Source organism: Rhagoletis pomonella, unplaced genomic scaffold, assembly GCF_013731165.1.
Source record: "Rhagoletis pomonella isolate Grant_MI unplaced genomic scaffold, Rhpom_1.0 Rhpom_scaffold_01258, whole genome shotgun sequence".
NCBI classification, from domain to species: Eukaryota; Metazoa; Arthropoda; class Insecta; order Diptera; family Tephritidae; genus Rhagoletis; species Rhagoletis pomonella.
Window position 1 is genome coordinate 23,528 of NW_023459812.1, and position 24,771 is coordinate 48,298.

The 24,771-nt window shown below is 33.9% G+C and overlaps 1 protein-coding gene across 3 annotated transcripts in view; it reads right to left on the reverse strand.

Moving 5' to 3' along the window:
• Positions 1-15,529, reverse strand: part of LOC118752145 (solute carrier family 12 member 4-like) — a 34,696-nt gene extending 19,167 nt beyond the window's left edge. For 2 of the 3 annotated variants that reach the window (XM_036487000.1, XM_036487002.1), the window contains exons 1-2: positions 15,411-15,529; positions 11,863-11,978 (exon numbers count right to left, since the gene is read on the reverse strand). In XM_036487000.1, coding sequence (XP_036342893.1) covers positions 11,863-11,959 — 97 coding nt within the window. In that variant the 5' untranslated portion in view covers positions 11,960-11,978; positions 15,411-15,529. Of the gene's footprint in view, positions 1-4,844; positions 5,163-11,862; positions 11,979-15,410 lie in introns of those variants that run through there. The other variant, XM_036487001.1, reaches the window with a different exon arrangement.
• Between the last annotated feature and the right edge of the window lie 9,242 nt (positions 15,530-24,771).

The window sequence follows — 24,771 nt, forward strand, 5'->3', positions numbered from 1 at the left end:
TTAGGGTGGTACTTTAGGGTATTAATGACTGAGATCTAGAGGGTCAATGAACTCTGGAACAACAAAACTTTTCTCCTCAGACTACATAGAGTATCGATACATATGTATATCTTACTTTAAGACGCGATTGTAAATGCCGAAGGTATCACGAAAAAGTGCGGCCAAAAAAACATGTTTTGCAAATTTGTCTTGCAAACATATTTTAGACTCAGTGGTGTACAGCGAACTTCTGGTACGGTCTAATGTACAACACCTACTATTATAAATTTCCATACGATAGACTAGAGATGGGCGATCTCATGACTTTTGAAGAACTACGTTATTTGTGACTGTGACTTTGCAGTCACAGAGACTTTTATCCGTGACTGTTACAAAAACAGTGACAACAAAGTGGCAAAACAGAAATCTTTTACCGAGTGAACTAAGGGCATTATTAATTTATTTGGCATCACTGACTATTTTCCTCGTTTGTTTTGGTCATTCACACTCGTTTTTAATGGTGCGAAGTTTTAATATTAAACAATATTAATCAGATTTTAGTCTTAAATAACCTGTCACTGGTCGCAGTTTCTCGATATGTAATTGCGACTTCTACTTTATCACAGTCACAGTTTGTAGCAGCGACTGTGACTGTTACTGCTATTGTGGAAGGCGAAATCCTATACAAAAATATCATTGCGACTGCTCCTTTGTCACAGTCTGTCACGTTAACTTTTTGGAAGTTGTCACAACAGTTACCCGTGACTTTTGGGTAACCGTGACAAAGTCACAGGTACGCAAATATCTGCCACCTCTACGATAGACGATAAATGCTTGGAATCGTATCGTATGAAATCAGTTTTCGTATTATCGTTTTCATACGCCCGACAGATGTAGTATTGTGAATGGCTGTAGTTTTTGTTCACTTTTTAACCGACTTCCAAAAAAGGAGGAGGTTATCAGTTCGTCGGAATTTTTTTTTTTTTCTTCTTTTTTTTTTATGTATGTTACTGCATAAGTTTGAACCACGTCAACCGATTTGGATAATTCGGAAAGGTAGTGTCTCAGAGGTGGTCCCATACTAATCTGGTTAAGATCCGATCAGTTACTTGTTACTATGAACTAACACAAATCAGCTACGCTAACTATCGGATTTCATTTGACAAACATCAATTCGTAATAGGAGATAACAGAATATAAGTGTTTATCGTACATCGCACAACAAATTCATAATAGGGGGGGTTAATTCCCAAGGCCCTAGCCAACACTTTTTTTGGAACTGCGTTTTTCACAGAGTTGTGAGGATGTATTACAATAACCTTCAATAAGAATTTGGAAATGTTACTACCAAAAACATACATATCGTTTTGGAAGTCGGTTAAAAAAGTTGTTGGTTAGAGCCTTTGTGAATTAAGGTGACGATATGTAGGTGTATGAAACCAATTCAATGATAATAGAAAGAAGTTGGAGTAATTGGGAAGTGGGCGTGTCCGCTCCTATAGCGTGGAAAGTGGAAACCATAGTGTGAAGCCCACGGAAATAAATGAGTTCTAAATAAATGGATCAGTGCTACCCCTCATTTATAAAAAGCAAACAGAAATATAAGATACGAAGGCCTACCTCGATCGTCTGAGGTATCATGTACACATCGGGACCCATCAACAGGAACTCACAAAACCATTCGCCCACATTGACCGTATTTATATATATATCGTCGTTTAAAGTGCAAAACCGCGTATTAACAAAATGCAAAATCGCGTATCAAGAAAATGCAAAACCGCGTATGTGAGGTTGCATACATTATTTTCTAGAGAGTAAAAACACCCATATTTCAAATGGTTCTCTTTTTTGATAAAGAAAACGCATTTTTGGCTAGTATATTTCAGGACAAATGGATAAGGATTGAGACAAGAACTTGTGTGAGCAAATCCAATTTTTGGCAGCCAATGTCAGTTACGCGGTTTTGTACTTTAAGCGACGATATGTATATTTGTAACTGCCGCCACAAAGAATTACATTTGATTGAGTGAACTAAACCGTGTGATGGGACGGTGGGAAGAGTTTCCATGTCGACAAGTGGATTATTACAACGTGTAACTAATTAGACTTAAACTATTTTCACAGTCCGATGTACATATTTTTCGCCATATATGAAATAATGACATCTTATTTGGAAAAATGTAGGTGTTTTTCGCGTTTATTAATTATACATTCTACCAGGTAGAGTATGTTTTTCCCAGCATTGACGTCTCGTTTCCAACAGGTACCGCATTTTGGGAAAAATTGGTAACTGTGTACTATCTTCTCTGTTCGGTACCAGTTGTTTTGCAATGTGGTTGCAGGCCTTTTGTCGGCAAATGTACTTCTTCAACTTCAGCCGAGCCACCTTTCTTTCCGACAAAATTTGTTGCTTTTGTTGTAGTATTTCCATTTGGAACTGGCAATATTCTTTAAATTTTGACGAATTCGCAGATAATGTTTTTGTCGTGAAATGTTTTGTATATTTCTGTAATTTATTTTTTCGAGAAAATATACCAGAAAGATTTTGGTAATATGTATTTTTTATTTTGACAGGAACATTGTTCTGGATGCTAGCTAAAATGAGCCGATACCAAGGATCTAGACCAATTTTGTTTTTGTATTTTGCTTTTGTATTTACTTTGAAGGAAAGTTTCAGTTGTGGTATTAGTGACAATTTTTTATTTCCTTGATTTCATTATAACAAAATAGTTTCACATTCCCTATTTCGTGTAGTTTATGTCCGTTCTATTTTAAATCGGTTCGCATACGTTCAAGTAACGCTTCATTTGGGATATTTTTTGAATTTTAATCGAAACGGTAGCTCAGTGTATCACATACCTTTTTTTGTCTTGCTCAAATTTGAAATATTTTCTGAGCCGAGTATAACCGAACATCCAAATATTGTTATGGAACATAGTCTGAAATTTATTCGCTTTTTCCACAAATAAATTCGACCGATACGAACTATCGTACAACTTGAGTTTTTTTCGCGGCATATTTAACTCCTGGTCCATTGTATATATAGCTATAAAATAAAAATTAAATATGTATTATGCACCGCACAAATATGAAGGCGAGCCATGCAATTCTCAGTCGGTTTATTTATTCGCACTTCAGGATTTATTCTTGACAGCGTATAAATTAATATCTGTCGCACCTAAACAATCTAGATTGTTCTTAACGAAGATATACCTACATGCGAGCTATTTAGATTTTACGATTACATCGTCCACTACTTAACTTTTAGGTATTAGATAAATATTTTACATCTAAATTGTAAGTGCTTTAGGAGCATGGTCGTGAAAAGTGACATTTGACAAGTCAAGAAAACTTATGATTGCTTTAAGTCCGAATAATTTAAAAATAAGTAAATAAAGAAGTAGGACAAAAACCGCTGGGTGAACACATATTAAAAATTTCCGTCAATTACATTTTTTATTTTACTTCATATTATTATTTCATATTTAATTATATATATATTATATCATATTTATCTTTTTAGAATTACTTTTTTTCCACAACAACTACAATTACATTAAAAATAAATAAAAGTAATAATTAAAGAAACTGTAAAAACGACCTCTTGGCTCGCTTAATCCACAATACTGCCGTCATTCAGAGTACAATTTTGATAGAATCAACTGCTCCCTTAATCCGGATTAATTATAGCCTTAAATTAATAATATTAATAATAGATTCGCTTACATATATCGTCGCCTGGGTAAAAGATTGTCGTATGTTGATTTCGGCAGGTTGTGGGAAATCGCGATTGAAGTTTTGAATGCAATTTCTCAGAAACGCGAAGATAGATATTCTCCAAAGTTTTTCATGGCAGCAATACACTTGGAGGTATTGCCTACCGAGGGGCGACCGCTGTTAAACATTTTTTTTTATGTTGGGTTGAACTGTCTAATATCCCTAGAGTAGTGCCAGGCAAAATACACACGTACACATAGCACACACAGGCTCTCGAGGCTACTGGCTACCAGACACTGCCCTAGAGCGATTTGCAAAATGGGGCATGCATGAAATTCAATTTTGCGATAAAAATAATAATATATGTAATATTTTGGCGCTTACACTTTTACCAAGTGATTGGCCGAACGTCTCCTTCAATTTGTGGTGTGCGTGCGGCTTGATGTTGTTACACAAATGAAGGACCGCGACCTCCGAACGGGAAATGGATTTCATGGAAAGTGTTTTCATGGCAGAAATACACTCGGAGATTTGCCCTCGCCTGCCGATGGTAACCGCTGTTAGTTTATTTATTTTTTTCTTTTAATTTAGATGTTGCTCGGACCAGGAATCGGGTCCAGGTCTCACAGGGTGGTAGCACGCACTTCCAACAACTCTGCAATAGCAGCCACCAAAAAAAAATGGAATATTGTTTGAACACCCTACTGAGAGAACATCTGAAGCCTAACGCACTGCAAATGTTTTGCAAATTCAACAATCTTTTGGTTTTCAACTGAATTCTGTGCAGACAAATATAGCGAGAATTGCTAAAGGTAGCTTAAAGAAATTATTTCCAAGTTTTATCTGAGTGAAAGGGTGACCTCAATCTTTCCCATCATTTCATTTCATTTGGGACTGCATGTCTAGCAAATTAGGGAACCTAAAAAAATTACCTTGGGTAGTAAAAGAATGCGATGAAATAACAGGCGAACTCCACCGTGACGCATGCGAACGTTCCCGTAAAACAGAAGAACATTGATTTGAAATTAATAGCCAAAATATGTAGTAGATAATATCCATTTATTTATATTTTAATAGAAATAATAGTCCTGCTATTCAAAACGCTGTATATATTGTTATTGCACCAAAGTTCGTTAAAAATTACCCACCTGTGTTCTCCTTATCATTTTGCGTGCCGATATCCATTTCATCAGCTTTATTATGTACACTGGTAATAGACATTTTAATTGGGATCTAAGCAAGCGGTGTATTTAACGTTGATAACGGTAATGCTACGTTTTCAATACTCATCATAAGCGCCTGTTTGGAATACTATTTGTATTTTTTGCAAATTAAGTAACTGTTAAGCGAATCTTGATGTACGTAGGTCCTTATTTTATCACATATTTTTTTATCCACATACACTTAATACATTGACACAATCATACTTTGTTCGAACTCTTTTCAAGCTTTGGAACATTACAGCAAGTGACCTGATTGGGAATGTTTTCATTAAAAAAACTTTTTTTTGTTGAACATATGTACATACATATGTATGCACAATATGTATGTATGTATTTATGTAGGAGTAAAAGCTTTTCATAATCAGCATTTATTAGTTAATTATAATTGCAAATTAAAATGCATGCATCCTTTGATTGCACATATGTAGATACATAAGTTCATACAAATGTATGTACGTTTGTAAGGATGTATGTGCAAATCTCTATATATGTATGTGAATGTGCCAGTTCAGACATAAACACATATATACATAGCTACATACATCCATACATCCATACATAAAATGTACATGCTGAGTTTACGTAAGTTGAGATACGGATATACAACAGCATGTATACTAATATCCCTGCTCAAAATATTAAGGTGGAATTTTAAATGAATTACATATTGACATACATATGCACATACATACATACATAGTAAATTATCGAAATGGGTTTCAAATGCATTTGTAAAAACCTCATTCACTTTATTTATTTGCTTAAAATTTCAGAACTGATTGCCTTTTTCGCAATGCATCCTTCAAGTTGCCTACAAATGTACTTTGATTGAGCAAATATGGTATAAGTATGTCATCGATGTTAATATTGCTTTTAATTACTCGCATACTTTTTATACACTTTTTCACAGCTACAAAATCAACTTAGTTGATTCACATTAATTAACCGTTTTAGCCTTAAATTAAACCACAGGATATTTTTTTTAGAAAATGTATTTAATTCGAAATTTTTATATCACGAACTCTTATGTAATTAGTTCAGAGTGATTTCCAACGAAACTACAAGCAGTGAGTCCTTTACTTTATATCAGCCAACACAAATACAATTAAACTGAATTTCTTTTATTTTTAAGATGCTAAATTTTTCATAATGAAATTTCAGTTAATAACATTTACGTAGAGGCTAATCTTTCGAGCAGTTTCCCCGTCAAAGGGAAAATCTGTACACAGAGAATTCCTTTACAAGTACTAATCCTAGGAATGTGTATGCTGCGGAGCTTAAAGGTGCCAGGACCTGCGTATTGGGGAGAAGCAAATTGTGATACATAAGCAAAAGATATCAACTGAATCCACCACAGCATCCCTGGGCGACGTTCGGCAAGTAAAAGCTTTTTATCACAGTTTACCAACAGAGCAGCTTTGTAACTAAAAGCTGCAAAATATTTGGGTTTAAATCTGTATGCAGGTATGACTAAATGAAAAATTTACATACATATACATGTACACATACATCTTTAAAAATACACTAAGAGTACAGCCACAGATGGCAATGCAAGTTGTTTCCAAAAGCCGGTCAAAATCAAAACTTTCGAAAAATAATTGCAGGACCAGTCATATCATTCACATGAAGGGACTTTCAAAAGTAGATATTTTCGTTTATAAAAATATATGTATGTAACTTATTAGTATATATTAAAAAAACAGAATACATATACAATATGTACATACATATGATGTGATAATCATACGTTCAGCTAAAGAGTTAATTTAATTGAAAGATTTTATGGATTTGGTTATCAGGTGCTGTTTTGAAACATATTTCTCAAAAATTCCATCTTACATATGAAATACAAACAAAGATTAAATTAAAAAAAAATAAATTAATTAAATTAAAATAAATAAAAACTGCAGCAGTTTCTTTCTTGGTAAATTTTTTTTGCTTCTAGAAGCAACGATCCATCCTTTGCAAGGCCCAGTACTAAGCGTTTGTGCTCCTGAGTTAGGCGAACGTACCATAAGCTGATTTAAATCGCTTCTTTTGTATGTAAAAAGTTTTGACATGCAATTAGATTTTAACAATTAAGAATTTTTGTAAAAAAAAAAGATAAAAAGATTTGAATTTTAAAGACCGCTGCTGTTTAATATGTCAGCCGAAACAAATTGAAGATAGTAAAATTAAAAAAAAAAACTTAACAAATTTTTTATAAATTTTTTCAAAAAAATCTATCAACTAACGAAGAAAATCGATGGTTACATTAACAAGTTGTGAATGGTGAAATGATAATGCGTAATGATTTTTTTTTGTATGAAATATGAGCAGGAAAGAATGTTACTCATACGCCATGTACTACGAGTATGTTTTTAATCAAGACCGATAGAATACAAGATGATGTGAAATTCGGGGGAGTAATGTTAATATGACGTCATCGAAGATTTGCCGGTGTAGAGAGCTGAGAGAGATCTATCAGTATGTATATGTTTTGCATATGTATATGTATATCGTCGATGTTTTTGCAAAACCGCTCATCGACCAATTGCAAAACCTCCTAAATGGCCGTTATGGCAAAAATGAGATTTGGTAACCCCGAACTCCAAACATCGAGATTTATGCATAGAAATCATAAAATCGTAATTAAACCAACAGATTTGTAAACTAATTGCTAGAGAAAATACCCTCTACCAAGGCAATGTTTGAGTGTCGTACGATAGGCGGTTTTGCAATTGATCGATGGGCGACGATATATATATTACACAGGCAATACACGAAATCTCCTATGACGTCATATTTCTGTCAAAATTTTCAAGAGAGATTTAGCGGTTACACAATCAGCGCCTCCTTCTCTGTTCGTTTCACCATGGTTTTAAATATGATGTTTCCACGATTCGTAATTCGCTCTCTAAGTAATACGTGAATTAGTAATTCGTTTGGCAGATCTACTTCTTGTTCTTCGCTATTTATTATTATTTTTGTGAACTGCAAATATCGAAGATGGAGCAAAAATTTAAGTTATCATCAAAGATTTTAATTTATATAGAGAATATTTTATTAATTAATTTTCCAGCAACTAGAAAAAGTGCCAGCAAATGGAACAAGGCCGGTGAAAACTTCGATATATTTCCGATTAATTCGATCTGAATTACCTGCAATGCATGCACAAATGAGGTAATTGGCTCTCAAAATTTTGTATGGCGAATTATGTAATTCGAAGGGTAATTGGATGGCGAGTGACGAATGGGAGAGCGAATTATGAATGAGAGAGCGAATTACGAATCGTGGAAATGTCATATTATACCCGAGCGCTCTTGTGCATAAAGAAATTATAACTTTGTTCACATAACGGTAGTTTGTAACGGCCAAAAAGAATCGAGATAGATATAGACAAATGTATATATAAATGCTCAGAATGAATAGAGAAGTATATTCTATCCGTCCGTCCGTCCGTGTACACAATAACTCGAGCAAAAATTTAAGTATTATAAAGGTTGCCCTTAATCCAAGGTAGATTGGTATTGAAAATTGGCGAAATCGGACTGTGGCTACGCCCACTTCCCATATACGGGATTTTCGCTCTACATTCGAAATTACTCTACATAGTATGTGAGGTAGAATTTTGGTAAAAAATAATATTCTTATGAAATTTTTGGAAAATGGACGTGACCCCGCCCACTTAAGGTGAAATGCTGTATTCCAGTAGCCGCTTCACCAATCCTTACAAAACTCGGTACGAGCCTTGCCTAGGCTCTAGTGAAGAAATCTATTGAAAATATTTGAAATAAGGAAATAACCACGCCCGCCTACCATAGAACATTGCATGTAGCAGAAAATTAGATTTTTATACATTTTTTAATAATGACAATTTTTTTAATTTTTCGTAATAACCTTGTTACGGAAAAGCAATTCGTCGAAAATTATTCAAATTGGACTAAAACTAAACCTGCTTCCCGTTTATCGGTAAATTTCAGAAATACGAAAACTCCGATATTTCATTAACTGAGTACTCTAATTTACTGCAAGGTAATAGTTACAAACGAATCAAAAAGGAGTGAATAGACAACGGAGAGAGAAACCTGAATTCCATGTCAGGTTCGTAAGCCTTACCCATCAACAAATAAGAAGAGCGAATTTTGGAAAAAGGACTCAAACATAATATCCGGAATTACAATAAGAAAAGGGAGATCGAGCAGACAATTGTAGATAAGGAAATATTCAAAATACTGATAGAAAAAACAGGAAACACAGAAATCGCCGAGTAGATAACTAATACACTCAGAACGACGTTGCATCAAAATTACTTCAAATTTAACAACATGTACATGCAAACAAATGGGCTAAGCATGGGCAACTCCACATCGGCGATCCTTATGGAGGTATTCATGCAGAATTTGGAAGAAAGGTACCTGGACGCTCTACGCCAGATACGTTGATGACATAATATGTCTCATAACAAAGAAAAATGAAGAACAGATATTGGAATACCTCAACAAACAGCACAGCAACATAAAATTCACAATGGAACAAGAAATGGAAGGAAGGCTAAATTACTTAGATCCCACAGCCACAGATACGACAATTCATAATACTTCGAACAATCCTCAGCAGCATTAAAAATGCCGCTTTTAGACAGATGATCAGTAGAATTGAGCGAATACCACTAACAAACGAAGGATAAAAAAATAACTTATGCAATATATGCCATAGCGGCTAATTACGGATACAAGAGAGATCTGGTAGAGGAAATCCAAAGGGAGCACAAAAACAAAAAGCTAAACAAAGAACAAAATAATAACAAAAATTGGGCGGTTTAACCTATACTGGAAAGTCAACGTAAAAACGGAAACCATTGCTGTTCCGGTAATACAACTTTCACACATCATTCAGAACAAATTACAACATGGGACGGATACTACGTAACGCCACAAATCAAGAAGACCCATTGGATAACTAACTTGCAAATGCCAGCATAGTTATATAGGTCAAACAGGACGTAAAATAAAAACAAGATTCCGCGAGCATATAAGAGACCAAAACAAAAAGACACAGACACCGAACGCAATACCAGAGTCAAATTTTGCTAACCACATGTTTAACAACAAATCTTCACCAACGCATATAAGAACGGCAGCGAAACTACTGCATGTACAACATAAAGGCCAACGACTAAACGTACTAGAAAATGCGGAAATATACGAACTTAAAACCTCGACGGCAAAATAATAAACGAACAAACAAATATCGCATCGGATATTATATTCGAACCCTTAAAATTGATTTACGAAAAAAGAAAAAATGACAACAAAACAACAGTCATGTACATTCCGAACACACCAAAGGGAACCAACCACCAGGGCAAAAATCACCGACTTTTACCTAACTACAGGCAAAAACCATACAGCGATAACATAACGGATGTTAATATCGAGACACCGAAGATGAACCTATTACTTACTCCTAATAAAAGGACACCATGATATATCTAATAATTAATCATCGACGAAACTCACATTACCTAAGATAAATGAACATAAATTGACGAAACTCGAACCAGACAGAACGAAAAATAACACTGAAGATGGCACAACGCCGAAGCCGGTATGTCTGCAAGCCGAGCTTGACAAGGGATGACGGAAATTCGTTCCAATAAATCAGTTACAACAATCTCTAAACAATAACTAAGACTGCTATAGAATTTTAGGATTTGTACGTGGCACCGCCCACTTTATTACTACAAATGTGAATATTGTCGGAAACATTTCGAATCGGGAAAACGCCCGTGCTTATCATGCAAAGGTAGTTTAGAGAAATTTGAAACAACGGTATTTGATACCTGCGCCGGGTATATAAAGTTCGATTTCGCCCGAATTTTTAAAGTTTGATTTCTTTTTCATTCACAATTCATACTTAAAATTAAAATATTTTGAAAAAATTCACTGAACTAGAAAAACGGTATACAGACCGGTAATCTACGACCCAAAATTAAGTAAAAGTTCCCAGCGCACTTTGGTTATAGTTACCAAATCTTAGGTTGGTATTATGCAGAAAGTTTTTTTGCAGATTGCGCGACTCTCACATCAAACTAATGTTGTTAGCGTTGCCATAACAAAAATTATAGGTAATTATAAAAATTATAGGTACTGGTTGTTATACACAAACTTCAGTTTACCGTTGATTTTTTTATTTTAATACATCTAAAGCAAGTAATTTAAAAACATTTTTTTAAGGCAAGATTTTATTAATGGTTATTAGGGGTGCGGGGACCTCCTAACGGTTAAATTTTTTGTGGAGTTATTTCTTTCCAAATTAGTAATTTACGTTCTCAATATGAAACAACCCGTACCATAAATACGGATTTTCCAAATATCTCGACTCCTGCGCCACGTATCGGGTAAAATGAAGTATGGAGATATTCCCTTTTATGTAGGTAATATATATTCCAAATATGATCTATTTCGGTTCATATATACGTATTTTTTTAATTTCTCGAACCCGCGCCACCTAGCGGATTAATTCATCTTTCACATTGCTTTGCCATCGAGTTCTGAGCTAAGTTTAAAGCTTCAAGTCTCTAGCTCATCGGGAAACATAATAAAAGCTTGTAAAAACGATCAGTTTGAATAATTCTTGCAGTTCTTGTTTCCCCAATAAATAAATAAATAATAAATAATAAAAATAAAGTATACCGTTTTTCTCATCTCATTGATTTCTATCGATCCCTATATAGATATTTTAACCGACTTTAAAAAAGGAAGAGGTTATCATTCGTCGGAATATTTTTTTTCTGGATTTTTTATTATGTTACCAGCTGTGTAAAATGGCGATGAGCAATATCACCAGCTCCGTCATTGGGAAGGAACTCGCCGAGCCGTTTGATACCAAACGAGATTTCAGATAAGATTTATTGTGAAATATTGAGTAATATTATACTTTATTATATCAGGCGGCTTACCGTTTAAGTCATTTAGAAGTTTCCCAGTTGCATTTTCATCAGCCGGGTAGGGATCTGTATCGTCCTCCGCTTTAGATACTATAAATCTCTCTGGCATTTTCTGGTTCGGATCAAATCTAAAATTTTACAAGTTCACAAAGTTAAGTATAATTCAATTAAGCAGACAATAAAATTATATATCCTGTCTACATATATATTTGTATGTACCAGTAAGTATAACAGACCCATGCATTCTTATATAAAAATAAATATATTTAATTTATTCAGTAATCACAATCATATTTAATAATAGCACATCATCTTATTTAAAGCCCCCAAAGAGAGCAACACAACAACAACCACATGAAAGAAAAAGTTCAGAAATACCAGACAAAAAACTTAAGCAAAAAAATCTCATCTAAAATAAATTAGTTAGTCTGTTCCAATGGCAGTCCGGTTTACAGGATTTAGTCAGAACTTACAGGAAGTCGTTCCTATTGACATAAAACCTGTAAGTGGGAACACTTTTGACAGAGTAACTGAGCAACTGTTCCTAGTCAGAAGTTACAGGATTTAGTCCGGAGTTTTTTTTCCTGTAAGTTCATGAAAAGTGTCAAACGATCAGCTGATTTACATGTGCAAACAAAAACAGAAGCGGTGAAAGCAAAGAACCTTATATTTTCTTTATGGTTGTTTGTGTTTCCGACTGAAGATGGCACAACGCCGAAACCGGTTTGTCTCCAAACCAAATTTGACAAGGGATGACGGAAAATCGTTCCACAATACATCAACCTTATATTTGTTACAAAATGGAAGTAAACAACGAAATATTTGAATATGTATAGATTTTTATAATTATTTAGTGATATTTCAGCCAAATCAGTGTTGTACCAATGACAGTTAAACAAACCGACTGACGTTTTTACAGGAAATAGTGCTTTTTGCGTTCCCGTGCACTTCTGCATCTGTTCTCCTTTTACTCTCATTTGAGAGAGTAAAATTGTAGTTTGACAGTTCCACAGGTTTTAGTCCGAAGTTCAAAGGAACAGACTAAGTATGAACGTATTGACGATTGAAGCCATCGTCAGAAACTAAGTGAATAAAGGGCCCGCCAGATAGAAAATCTTTTCTGCGTCACAGGAATGATTTTTACATACATTTTTTTATGCGTGCGCCAAAAGTTGAGAGTTGGGCGAATTTTATCAGTTGCGGCAATGCATGCGTTGCCAATGTGGCGTCTTCTATATAAAATTACAGAGTTAAAGCGCGGTTACCCACGAACGTGTACGTAGCGTAGCGTAGAAGTACGTAGAAAGATATCAAGTATGCTGTTGATAGAAAGAGAGAGAAGCAACGTCTACGTCACGGTCATGCGGTGGTGAGTTTTTGTTACCACGCAGTTACCCACGGACGTAAAAACTGAGAACGTGTCAGCTGACACGATCTACCTTATGGGATCTATTATTATTTTCTAATTATCTAAATAACAATTCATTCGAATAATGCCCAACTTTACTTATAGTACCCTAAACTATAAAATTGGAGCTTCATTGAAAATGTCAATTAGTTAGAGATGAAATTTTTAATTTCACAATTCAAATGTTTGTGCATAATCTTAAGGCCCGTCCACATACAACTTTGGCGTTGCGTTGGCGCTGGCGTCGCTTTGACAGCGGCGCGCGTAACGCCCGTGCTTGCTACAATGAACGCTTAGCACAGAATACTTTGGTCACTAAATTAACATACTAGCGGCTGATAAATCAAAATTTTTACATCAATAATTGCATTAAAAACTATATTTCTTGCCCGCATTTGATTAAAAATTAAAATTAAATCACATAATTTTGATTATTTAGAACAGCTGACGAACGACGCGCGCGAAAAGTTGAGAGTTGGCCATCTTTCTGCGTTGTGTTGGCGTTGGCGTTGCCCAACTTTGGTTATATGGAGACTTTCATATAAATACATGTATTCATAGTCAGCTGTCGAAGCGACGCCAACGCCAACGCAACGCCAAAGTTGTATGTAAACGGGCCTTTAAGGCCCCGCCGGATAGAAATTATTTTCTGTGTCCTACACGAATGAATTATTCGTGAATAAACTATGCGTAATTTTATTCGTTATTTGAAATAATTTTTAAAAAACTCGATTGAGCCAATTTCAATTGGCACTGATTGTCAGTTAGTTGAATTCTGGTTACCGTTTTATCAATAATATTACTTATTTTATTTTCATTAATTATTTGAATAACGAACAAAATAATTGTAATTTATTTAATTTTCTGACAAACGTGTAATTTTAAGTTGTGTCACCTTTGTAGATCGTGTTAAAAAAAAAAAAGTGGTTGCTCACGCTTGCCACCTTGTTATTTGTCGTTCCTGTTTTCCAAATCGATGGCTGAGTGGAAAAGACGAGGATCCGGCAGCCAGTTCGAAAACTCCCTATCTCAGAAAATTTTTCAACGACGCCCTATTTCAGAATTTTGTTTAAGAACGCCCTATCTCAGCATATTTTCAATTCGAGTTCTGAGATAGGGTGTTCTTGAACCAAATTCTGAAATAGGAACGCCCTATCAATCAAATTCGAAGTAGGGCGTTCTTGAAAAGTTTTCTGACATAAGGCGTTTCCGAAATAGGTCGATCTTCCACTCAGCCCTTGAAATGTCCTTACGCTCGCAATTTTTTTTTATTAAATACCGAAAATTATCATTATTTTGATTTTGTATGCAGAAGTTTGTTTGGAAGATTTCTATTTTTTCGATCAAGCGTAAGTTATTTTGCGATCTTGCGTTATTATGACCGCTGTAAATCTTTTGTGTTCTAAAAAATGATATCTTAACAACGGTTATTATATAATAAAAAAATTAAAATTTCGCTGATTCTTGATGGGAAAAAACCAACAATATGTATATTTACATATGTATGGATTTAAACTAGCTTTTAAATGCAATTTATATTATAAAAATTAATTTCTAACGGTTAAAATAAGATTTCAACGCCATAACCACAAAATAAGTGAATAAGCTTCGAAATAAAAAATATCCAAAAAGTTAACACATCCATACATACATATATCGTACTGACTTAGCTATAAAATAAAAATTAAATATGTAGATATAATTGCCCAAATATGAAGCCGAGCCGGTTTAATTATTCGCACTTCAGGATTTATGCTTGTCGGTAAATGCTCGGTTTAAAAGTTCAGTTTAAAAAGATCGTTGCACCAAAAAAGTATTTTTAAGCTTTAATAAGACACTCTTTTTGCAATTTCATACATACATACATACCATCCAACGAAACATCACATGGCCTCGTAACCTGCACGATACACTTTTGTTTAGTACATATGCATGCATCTATGTACATATATGACATATATATGTGTATACTTTTGTATGTATGTACTTAAGTTCTACAGATTTGTGCTCACTTTAGTACTTTAGTGCTTGTAATTCAATTTTTTTGTTTTGCCTTACTCATACACTCTTACAACCGCATGCCCATACTTACAAAGCAAGCCTACGGACAATCTTCCACGGGAAATTTTCAAATACATACTTATACACATACCTTACTTAATTCATTCGGCTGCAATAAAAGTTTTTTTATTTTATCGAAGTTAAATATTAATAAAAGCAACTTTTCAATTCTACGATTAACATAAAACTGATAATGCTGAGAAGCGCATGAGTAACACTAAAGAATTTTCTACTGTATATAATTTAAAATAATGGTATTCGTGATATTGGTTTCTTTTACATATTTGCTTATTGGAATGTCCATACGCGGATTCTAACCTGTCAGTATAAGGATTTATTCCCTAACACAATTGTTAGACTATAAGTAATTTATACATTTTGAATATATATATGTACATTGCAAACCCAATATACACATAATACATATGTACGTGTGTATGTATGTACATAAAAGAGGAGGAATCATCTCGCATTTTTATACTTACTAAATTTAGCTGAACTCATATTTTAACTGAAATTGTATAAGCGTAATAGTTGGTGATAAAATTTATGTGTGCATACAATGTATGTATGTATGTATCTATTCACATGCATATCAGTAAAAATGTACATATTAATCCGTGAAGCATTTACTTGTTATGCATTCATACAAAAGTATGAATGTATGAACATATGTATTAGAGTCTGACCGATTCCCAATTTTTGGCCGATGCCGATGAATTGGCCGGAGAGCAAACAATCGGCCGATGGCGATTCCGATGCCGATTCCTTAAAAAAAACTACCTGAATATACATTCATTGAAAAACAAATGCTTTTAATACATAGTAATAATAGAAATAACAAATGAAAAACATAAACATAGTTATTTACATTACAAAACATAGTTATATACAAAAAAAAACTAGTATATCGCGTATACATAGCATTACAATACTTTGTTCCATAGTCTTTTTCTTATTCAATGTAAAATAAATAGTTCATTCGAAATTACATTTCCTAGTTCTACCCAAAGTAGTAAAAAATTATGAAAGTATTGCTGTAACGTAAATAATTTAACAATCAAGTGAAAACATTTAAGTATTCAGTGATTAATTCAAGGATAATCGTAACAATACATACAGTGATGAAAATAAAAATACGGAAGAGACATTTTATTACGTTTTTATGGAAATATAGTTCGTTATCTAACAAAAACCATGTAAGTAAAAATTTCAAACTTTGTACAAAAATTAGCATTGTTCGACAGCTTTTTAATTAGATTTTCTCGAAACATTCTGAGTATGCAGCGTTGTAGCCCATTCAATTTTATTATAACGAAGTGCAAATTTTAAGTAGCTTGATTTTTGGCAACTTTTTTGTGGAAGGTGTTGCTGATTTTCTCCATACAAAAAAATGTTGAACATACTTTGTATAAAAGAAAATGTGTTAACAAAAAATTGCCAAAAATCAATGATAAGTCCTTTATTATACTAAAATATAAAGAAATACATACTCAAAAATGTTCTATAAAATCGAATTTAACAGTTTCAAATTTTGATTTACAGGGCTTGTTTGGATAGTAAGCTATATTTTCATAAAAAATAATAAATATTTTTTTAACAAAGAAAAATAGCCAAAACTTGCTAAAATGTGTCTTCCATATTTACATTCTCGCCACCGTACATCATAAAAACAAAACATGAGAACACGTTTATGACAGGAGGACTCAGATGCATTAATATTTCAAGCTTTTAAGGAATTAAAAAAGTAAAAAATAAATAACATGGAATCAGTGTTACCTAGTTTTGAATTTGAAAAAGCACTAAAACCCAAGAAAAATCGCGTTTTTCTTGAAAAAAACACCAATTTTTTGTGGGGTATTTAGGGGACTTTGCCGATTCAAATTAATAAAAATCAATGTTTTTTATTCGTAATTTATTCGTTTTTCTTTAAATTCATATATTTTCGTTCAAGCGACGTTAAGATTTTTGTTTTATTTTCTAATTTGCAGCTGCGTCCAGCAGTCCAGCTTAGATGTAAGAAAAATTTATTAATTTTTTCTTTACACAATTTATTCTATATGCAAAACCAACAACACCTTCGGCAAAAAATTCTAGAACAATAATGTTTAGGTACTTAAAACTTGCACTATTTTATACTTGAGTTGAGTGGGCTAAAAAATTTTTCTAGAAAATCTAAATATAAAGCTCGAAATTTTTATATAATTTTTAATATTGCACAAAGTTTGAAAATTGGATTTAAACGGCTTTTGTTAAAGACTGAACTATACTTTTATAAAAATAACTCAAATTAAATAATAAAAAAACACAGATTGTGAAAACTTTCAAAATTTGGTGCAACTAAATTTTTTTTGACCGCTGTATGTATGTAAATATCATACATACGTACATTTTTTATTAACTTAATAAAATTTTGGTTTGGTTTATGCGTACATAGATGAATTATACATATTTAAAAATAGAATAAACAGATACCAGGAGATATCTATGTCTGGGAAATTTTACGAAATTTCGGCAAAATCGGATAATTTCATTGTCGAAATTGGGGAATTTAATTGCCGAAATTGGGGAATTCTCAAAAATGAGTTGGCTACCCTGATCTACATACTAAATGAGTGTGCACATGAACCAAAAATACAAGATCACGTAAGAATGCGACGTTGTATTTGTAACTGGTTTTGAGAAAAAAGTTTGCGAAAGCGGGTTCGTCAACTGAGCGTTTGTTTACATCACAAGCACCACTATTTTACACTTTTATTCAAGTAAAGAAGAGTTAATTCAACATGACAACACATTTTAAAGCATTTTGTTGCATCATTCTACCTAAATTGTGCGTTTAAAGTGGCTGACAATAATTTTGGCTAATTTTGGTTTTAGTTGTTTTCTTTGCTTTGTTTACTTTTCGCTCGTTTTCCAGTGAAACAAGATCATGATGCAATAATACAAGGTGGTATCAGTTGTGACAGCTCGATTTGACACTACCTTAGCTCAGTAGAATGAGAAGAAAAACGGGAAGAAATGAATCCCCAAATGGGGGAAAAATATAAAATATCACATTTTCTCCTTAACAAAATTTGCTTTTTTATAGTGTATTCGTTATGAAATAAAATAAAATAAGATAAAATACCTTTTTAAGAAAACAAAGTGTGTATACTGAGAAAAAATAAAAAGCATTCAACTATATTATTGGGCAAAGAATAGTGAAAGAAGTAACACTGTTTCACGTAAGGTAGTCAATATGGCGGAATTAGAGCGAGAAGTTGCCAACTGATAACACCTTGTATTATTGCATGCGGGCGTAGAACCCGCATGAACGAAAGACACAAGATCACGTAAGAACGCGACGTTGTATTTGTAACTGGTTTTGAGAAAAAAGTTTCCGAAAGCGGGTACGTCAGCTGAGCGTTTGTTTACATCACAAGCACCACTATTTTACACTTTTATTCAAGTAAAGAAGAGTTAATTCAACATGACAACACATTTCAAAGCATTTTGTTGCATCATTTTACCTAAATTGTGCGTTTAAAGTGGCTGACAATAATTTTGGCTAATTTTGGTTTTCGTTGTTCTCTTTGCTTTGTTTTCTTTTCGCTCGTTTTCCAGTGAAACAAGATGGCGTAGAACCCGCTAAAAAATCGACTTTTTTCACTCTCTTGTTCTTACGTGATCTTGTGTCTTTCGTTCATGGAGTGTGCACACATTCATGGCTGTGTTCATATGGAATAGTAGCTTAAGCAGCATAAGATTGCGAATTACTCAATGGCGCCGAACCGTTGAAGAACTTTTGGCAAATAAACGTCCGAGAAATATACTACGTTTATACGTAAGCTATTTGCAAATACCTAACTCACTGTTTATTCGATGGTGAAAAATTCTTGTTTAATATTGCCTGATTATAAAAAGGCAATAATATGACCATTGAAAAAGAGAATAAAGTTAAAAATGGCAACGTCTTGATTATAAAAAGGCAATAAGTTGACCATCGAAAAAGAAAATAAACCTAAGAATGGCGGCGTCTTGCGCTTGTTTGCAAATAGTACCACTAATCAATACTTATTTGCGTGATTTAGTTATTTGCAAATAAAAAATTAACTCATCGTTTATAAGGCAAATTTTACCATTTTGCAAATTGTTATTTGCAAATAATACGTGCGTATAAACGTAGTAATAGTCCCGATACTAGCAAGTCAAATACTAGCAAGTCAATATTCTTATTAAGTCTTATCAAAAAATTCCTTTACGTTTAAAGGATAAAGGGAATGCCACATTATACTAAAGATAGCTTCTCGACATAAGCTACCATACGAACACAGATATGTATGCACAGCATAAATAAAAAGCATACGTAATCATACCACAGCGGACCTACATCTATATACATTTAAAATGGCAAAAATCATTCAATTGGGAATCATTACCTACCAGATCTCTAAATCGCATTGAATGATTGTTATTTTGTGTAATGATTTTTGAAAGGATCAGTGTGTTTGTCGTCCGTTAGGTGGCGCAGGGATTGAGAGTAGAGATGGGCATGGGACTAAATATTAAGTCCCAAATCCCGCCCATCCCGTAATTCAATTTTTATCTTACGGACCCGCTCATCCCGAGGTTTTTCAGAATTGTACCGCGGGCCCGGAGGCCACGAAATCTATCTCTGAAAAAATTCACATGTCTTTCAAATTAACTTTAAATAAAAAAAAAAAAAATTATGAAAGATCTGGCATCCTCCAATTATTTTGTTTTGCTTTGCTGTTCGTTTTCGTTTCAATAAAACATAAAAAGTGCATATTTTGTAAAAATTGTTTAAGGAAGATTTTCTGAATTTGCGGAAGTTGCGGTTTAATCGGCAGTATCGGGAAAGGATTTTGATCCCGTTCCGTCCGTTAAATTTTTACAGACCTTCCTGATACCGCCCATCTTGAATCAGTACCGTGGGTCCCAATATTCCGGGCCCATCTCTAATTTAGAGCTATCCTTAAAATGTATGGTAAGATTTTCTTCATCTTTAGAACACATAATAGCAACATAAAATTTGGTGCACTTCGGTAGCCCAATCATGTGATGCAAAAATATTGGGCTTTAGGTCCAATCTTGACAAAACCCCGTGTAAAACCGCCGCTAGAGAAGGAAATATTATATTTTGTTTTACACCTTCAATTTAAAAGTGTATGAAAAAATGTCGAATTTCGACAACTGGGGGATACTAGTTATACATACATATGTATGTACAAAAATTTTAATCTATATATATCTATGTACATTCATAAATGTACGAATGTATGATTATGTGCAAGCATTTTAATTTGTATGTTCTTTGATCATGTTACTGATCTCGTTCCGTGCCTCTAACTTTACGCGGAAGGACAAGAAAAACAGTTTAGTGCAATGAAATGGTGAAATAAGCTAACCGAAACTTAATACCAAAGAATGTAGAAAATCAAGAAACTGGACAATTTCACGATTCATGGTGAAACTCCAGAGGCTACGAAATACATAAGCTGCAGAATCAAATTTACAGTTGGCATGAGATGGCTGATCCTAAATCGAGACGCGGGGTTAATTACAAAACTACACCACATTTTGATGAATGTTTTGAAGTCGCGATAATATATAATATATAATAAATATTCGGAGGCACCTGTTTTACTAACGAACTGCCATAACTAAACAAAAGCGTCAGCGTTGTCTGGTTGTCGAAAAATTCTCATACCCATAGAATTTGTATGAAGTATACCGAAAATCCTATTTTGACAATGCGTTAGGTATTGAACACACAAACAAACCTATTACTAAGTTCACATATAATTAGATTATCCTCATTTTCGAGCTTAACTTCCTAATTTGTAATTAGAAAAAGAGATTAGCCATATAAAATTCCCCCTTGTTAATCTGTAATTATAAAATAATCTCAGATTTAACCGATAACTTTTCGGTGTCCATCCTAGTTTTATCGATTGTTTTTGCGAAGAAGAGGAGATATGGCAAATGTAAAAGTAAACAGAAATGGACGCTAGCAAGGAAAAGAGGGTTTTAAAGGTATTTTTTAATAAAATGTTAAGTTAAAATATATTTATATTGCTTAATATAGCAGAAAAACGTGATCACGGTGGCACAGAGAAGAAACATAACTTTTCCTGGAGATGTGAAAATAACAAGCACAACAAATTTGACGGCTAATAATCTGAGATTTGCCTGTGTAAACGGGGTGATTAAAAAACGAGCTTTGATTGAGATAATATAGATATGTGAACATAGTTTATGCTTATTGTTGGTGTTATTTCTGCATTTGACGTAGCGTTGACGCTTTTGTTTACGTATGGCACTTTGGCGCTAACGCTAAGCGTCAGAAACCACTCCGCCCAACGCTTTTGTGTAGGTATGACAGTAATTAAAGTTAAACTGTTTTCACAGTCAGATGTACATATTTTTCGCCATATATGAAATAATGATATCTTATTTGGAAAAATTTTGGTGTTTTTCGCGTTGATTGACTAAAGATTCTCCCAGGTATAATATGTTTTTGCCAGCATAGGCGTCTCGAATCCAACAGGTATCATATTTTGAGCAAAATCGGTACCTATGGGGCGATTTGGACGTCAGGTTTGTGTTGTAACATTTGGGACAAAGTTTTTTTGCTTTGAATTCGTTAACCATTAAAAGGTATTCGCACGGGGCGATTTTGCATTCAACTTTTTTGCTAAGGGCTGGTTGTTCAATGTCTGGTTACCACTACCACTACACTATCGACGATTTCGACATCATGAATGTAACATGTGATCGATAAAGCAGTCGTTGTACTTAACCGGAGCTTCTACCTCCAATTTGTGCTAATCAGACATTGAACAACCGGCCCTTAATGTTGGCTGGGGACCAACTTTGTTGAAAGCGATTAGTGGAAAGGCCGTTCAACCAAAAGTAGAATGCAAAGTTGAACAATGCAAAGGCGTTTTTATGGTGAATATTTTGATATTTTTTTATATCTTGATATTTTTAGCCGTTCAATTTTTTTTCGTGCAACCCTGCGTGAGTTGAACGCAAGAGTTGCGTAAAAAATCGCCTCGTGCGAAAGCCCCATTAGGATCTCTGCTTTGCGTTGTTTTGAAGCTGTTAGAAGTAGACGGTTAGGTGTACGCCGATATCCGCGTATTGGCGAGTTCGCGGCGATCTCGGTTGAACCAATGCATATTAAGGTATTCTCTTGTCTCTTCGATACCGGTTGTTTCGCAATGTAGCTACAGGCTTTTTGTCGACAAATGTATTTCTTCAACTTCAGCCGAGTAACCTCTCTTTGCGAGAAAATTTGTTGCTTTTGTTGTAGTATCTCAAGTTGAAATTTACAGTATTCTTTAAATTTTGACGAATTCGCTGATAACCCGGTTTTTCTCGTGATATCTTTTGTATATTTCTCCAGTTTTATTTTGCGCGAATAGACACCATAGTGATAATACCAGAGTGAGACACGAGTGTCTATAACCAGGCAAGTGTGAACAACCCAACCAAGGCGAATTTATACCAGGTGGTGTTACTGGCGAATTTAGATTGCAACAACAACGACCACATGTATTTGGATTGTGGGTGTTATGTCCAATCTCAATTCGCCCCAAAGTTTACATGTATTTTGTTTTTGTTTTTGATGGGTGTGCTGTCAAATCAGTAAAAGCAAAAACAAAATACATTTAAGGCGAAGAAATCAGCTGATCTTGCAACAACACCTTGTATAAATTCGCCTTGAACCCAACAGTTTTAAATTTGGATTTACATGGTGATTTTTTAAATATAAATCATATTTTAATAAGAAATCAACCAGGAATGTCTAGCATGAAAAATACATAAATTTTTGTGAACGAAATGAAATAAAATGAAATAACAAACAACTTGACGGAGGTTGACCAACTTGCCAAAACACGGCTTTTTTACAACCAGCTTCTAGCAATTGACCAACTGGTTCGCCGATAAATCAATGCGTGCATAGGATCTTTAAGTTGGTCAACTCGCTTTTCAATTTTGGGTAAAAATAATCGATTAATCTCTGCCACTTCCAAAAAGTTTACATAAAAGCTGGAATTGTGTGTGTAGTGAATTGTAAAGGCAAAGGTATGAATAAAAACTAATTGCTTTTTCTTGAAATTTCAAAGCGCAGTATTAAATTTATCATAAAACATCAAGTGTTTTAAAATTTCGTTAATCCAGGTGTGTATCACATAGTTTAGATGTGCATGTAATATAATGCGCTATATAATATAATATAATATGTATATAAACTAAAAATTTGAAACACGTGCTTTTAATGAATAAGGAACTCCAATAAGTACGTACATATGTATGTATTCTGGACAGCGTATTTACTACATGCATATGCAAATACACAATTGCTGCGTTTCCTTTAATAGAAATTCCATTTTAATTTTTTATTTGCCTTGCAGATTTTAGCTTTTAGCCGCAATGGAAGTACCAGCTGATAAAAATGTTGATGTAGATTCCTGCAACGAATCTGATGATGGAAGAAAGGACTCTGAAAACGCCAAAATGATGTACGGAAATGCATATCCTTAATTATTTAGAAATTTGATAAATGTGAATGCTCACTATTTGATTCCTCCATTTTATGCGTTTAGATACGTATGTATGTATGTATAACTCTGAAATTATGGCTGCATTCCAAAACGCTAAAAAAGGCTCTTATTTCTAAACCTCGGTATATGTATTGTAATGCCAGATGTGTGCAACCACGTTTGTATCCTGGTTTTCTACTTGGTTGCGCAAGTTAGACTTCTAGTATGGTTTAGAAATAAAAGAGACTGATGCTTTGTATTTTGACGTTTTGGAATGCACCCTATTTCATGTAGATATACGACCGGGTATTCCATGTACATCAATACATTGAAATCTCTTATTGTCTAGTATCTTGAAACCCAATTCAAGTTGTGGCTATTGCTGAAAATACATTAAAAATTTCTATTCTATATTATCTTTGGTTTCTTCTTAACTGATATTTACCGTATATATTTTAGACCATTCGGTTGTATGGGCGCTTTGTTCCGGCGTCAATTTTTGCAAGAAATGGTAAAAAACCTTCCTAAACCCATACAAAACAGAGTAACTGCTTTGAAAAACATTCAACTCGAACACTTGAAATTGGAAGCAGAATTCTTCGAAGAACTTTATAAACTAGAACGGAAATATCAAGAGAAATATCAACCGCTTTTTGACCGTAGGAAAGAAATTGTTACTGGAGATGTGGAACCTACTGAGCAAAAACCTCAATGGAAATCGGAAGACGTCGAGGATGTAGAAACGTCACCTGAATTTCAGGATATGATAAAGTAAGTTTATACTAATATCGTTGCACTGAGTGTCATTAAATTTACTTCTACAATTAGGAAAGTAAGGGAAATTCCTGAAGATACGAAAGGTATTCCAAACTTTTGGTTTACAATATTTCGAAATACTGA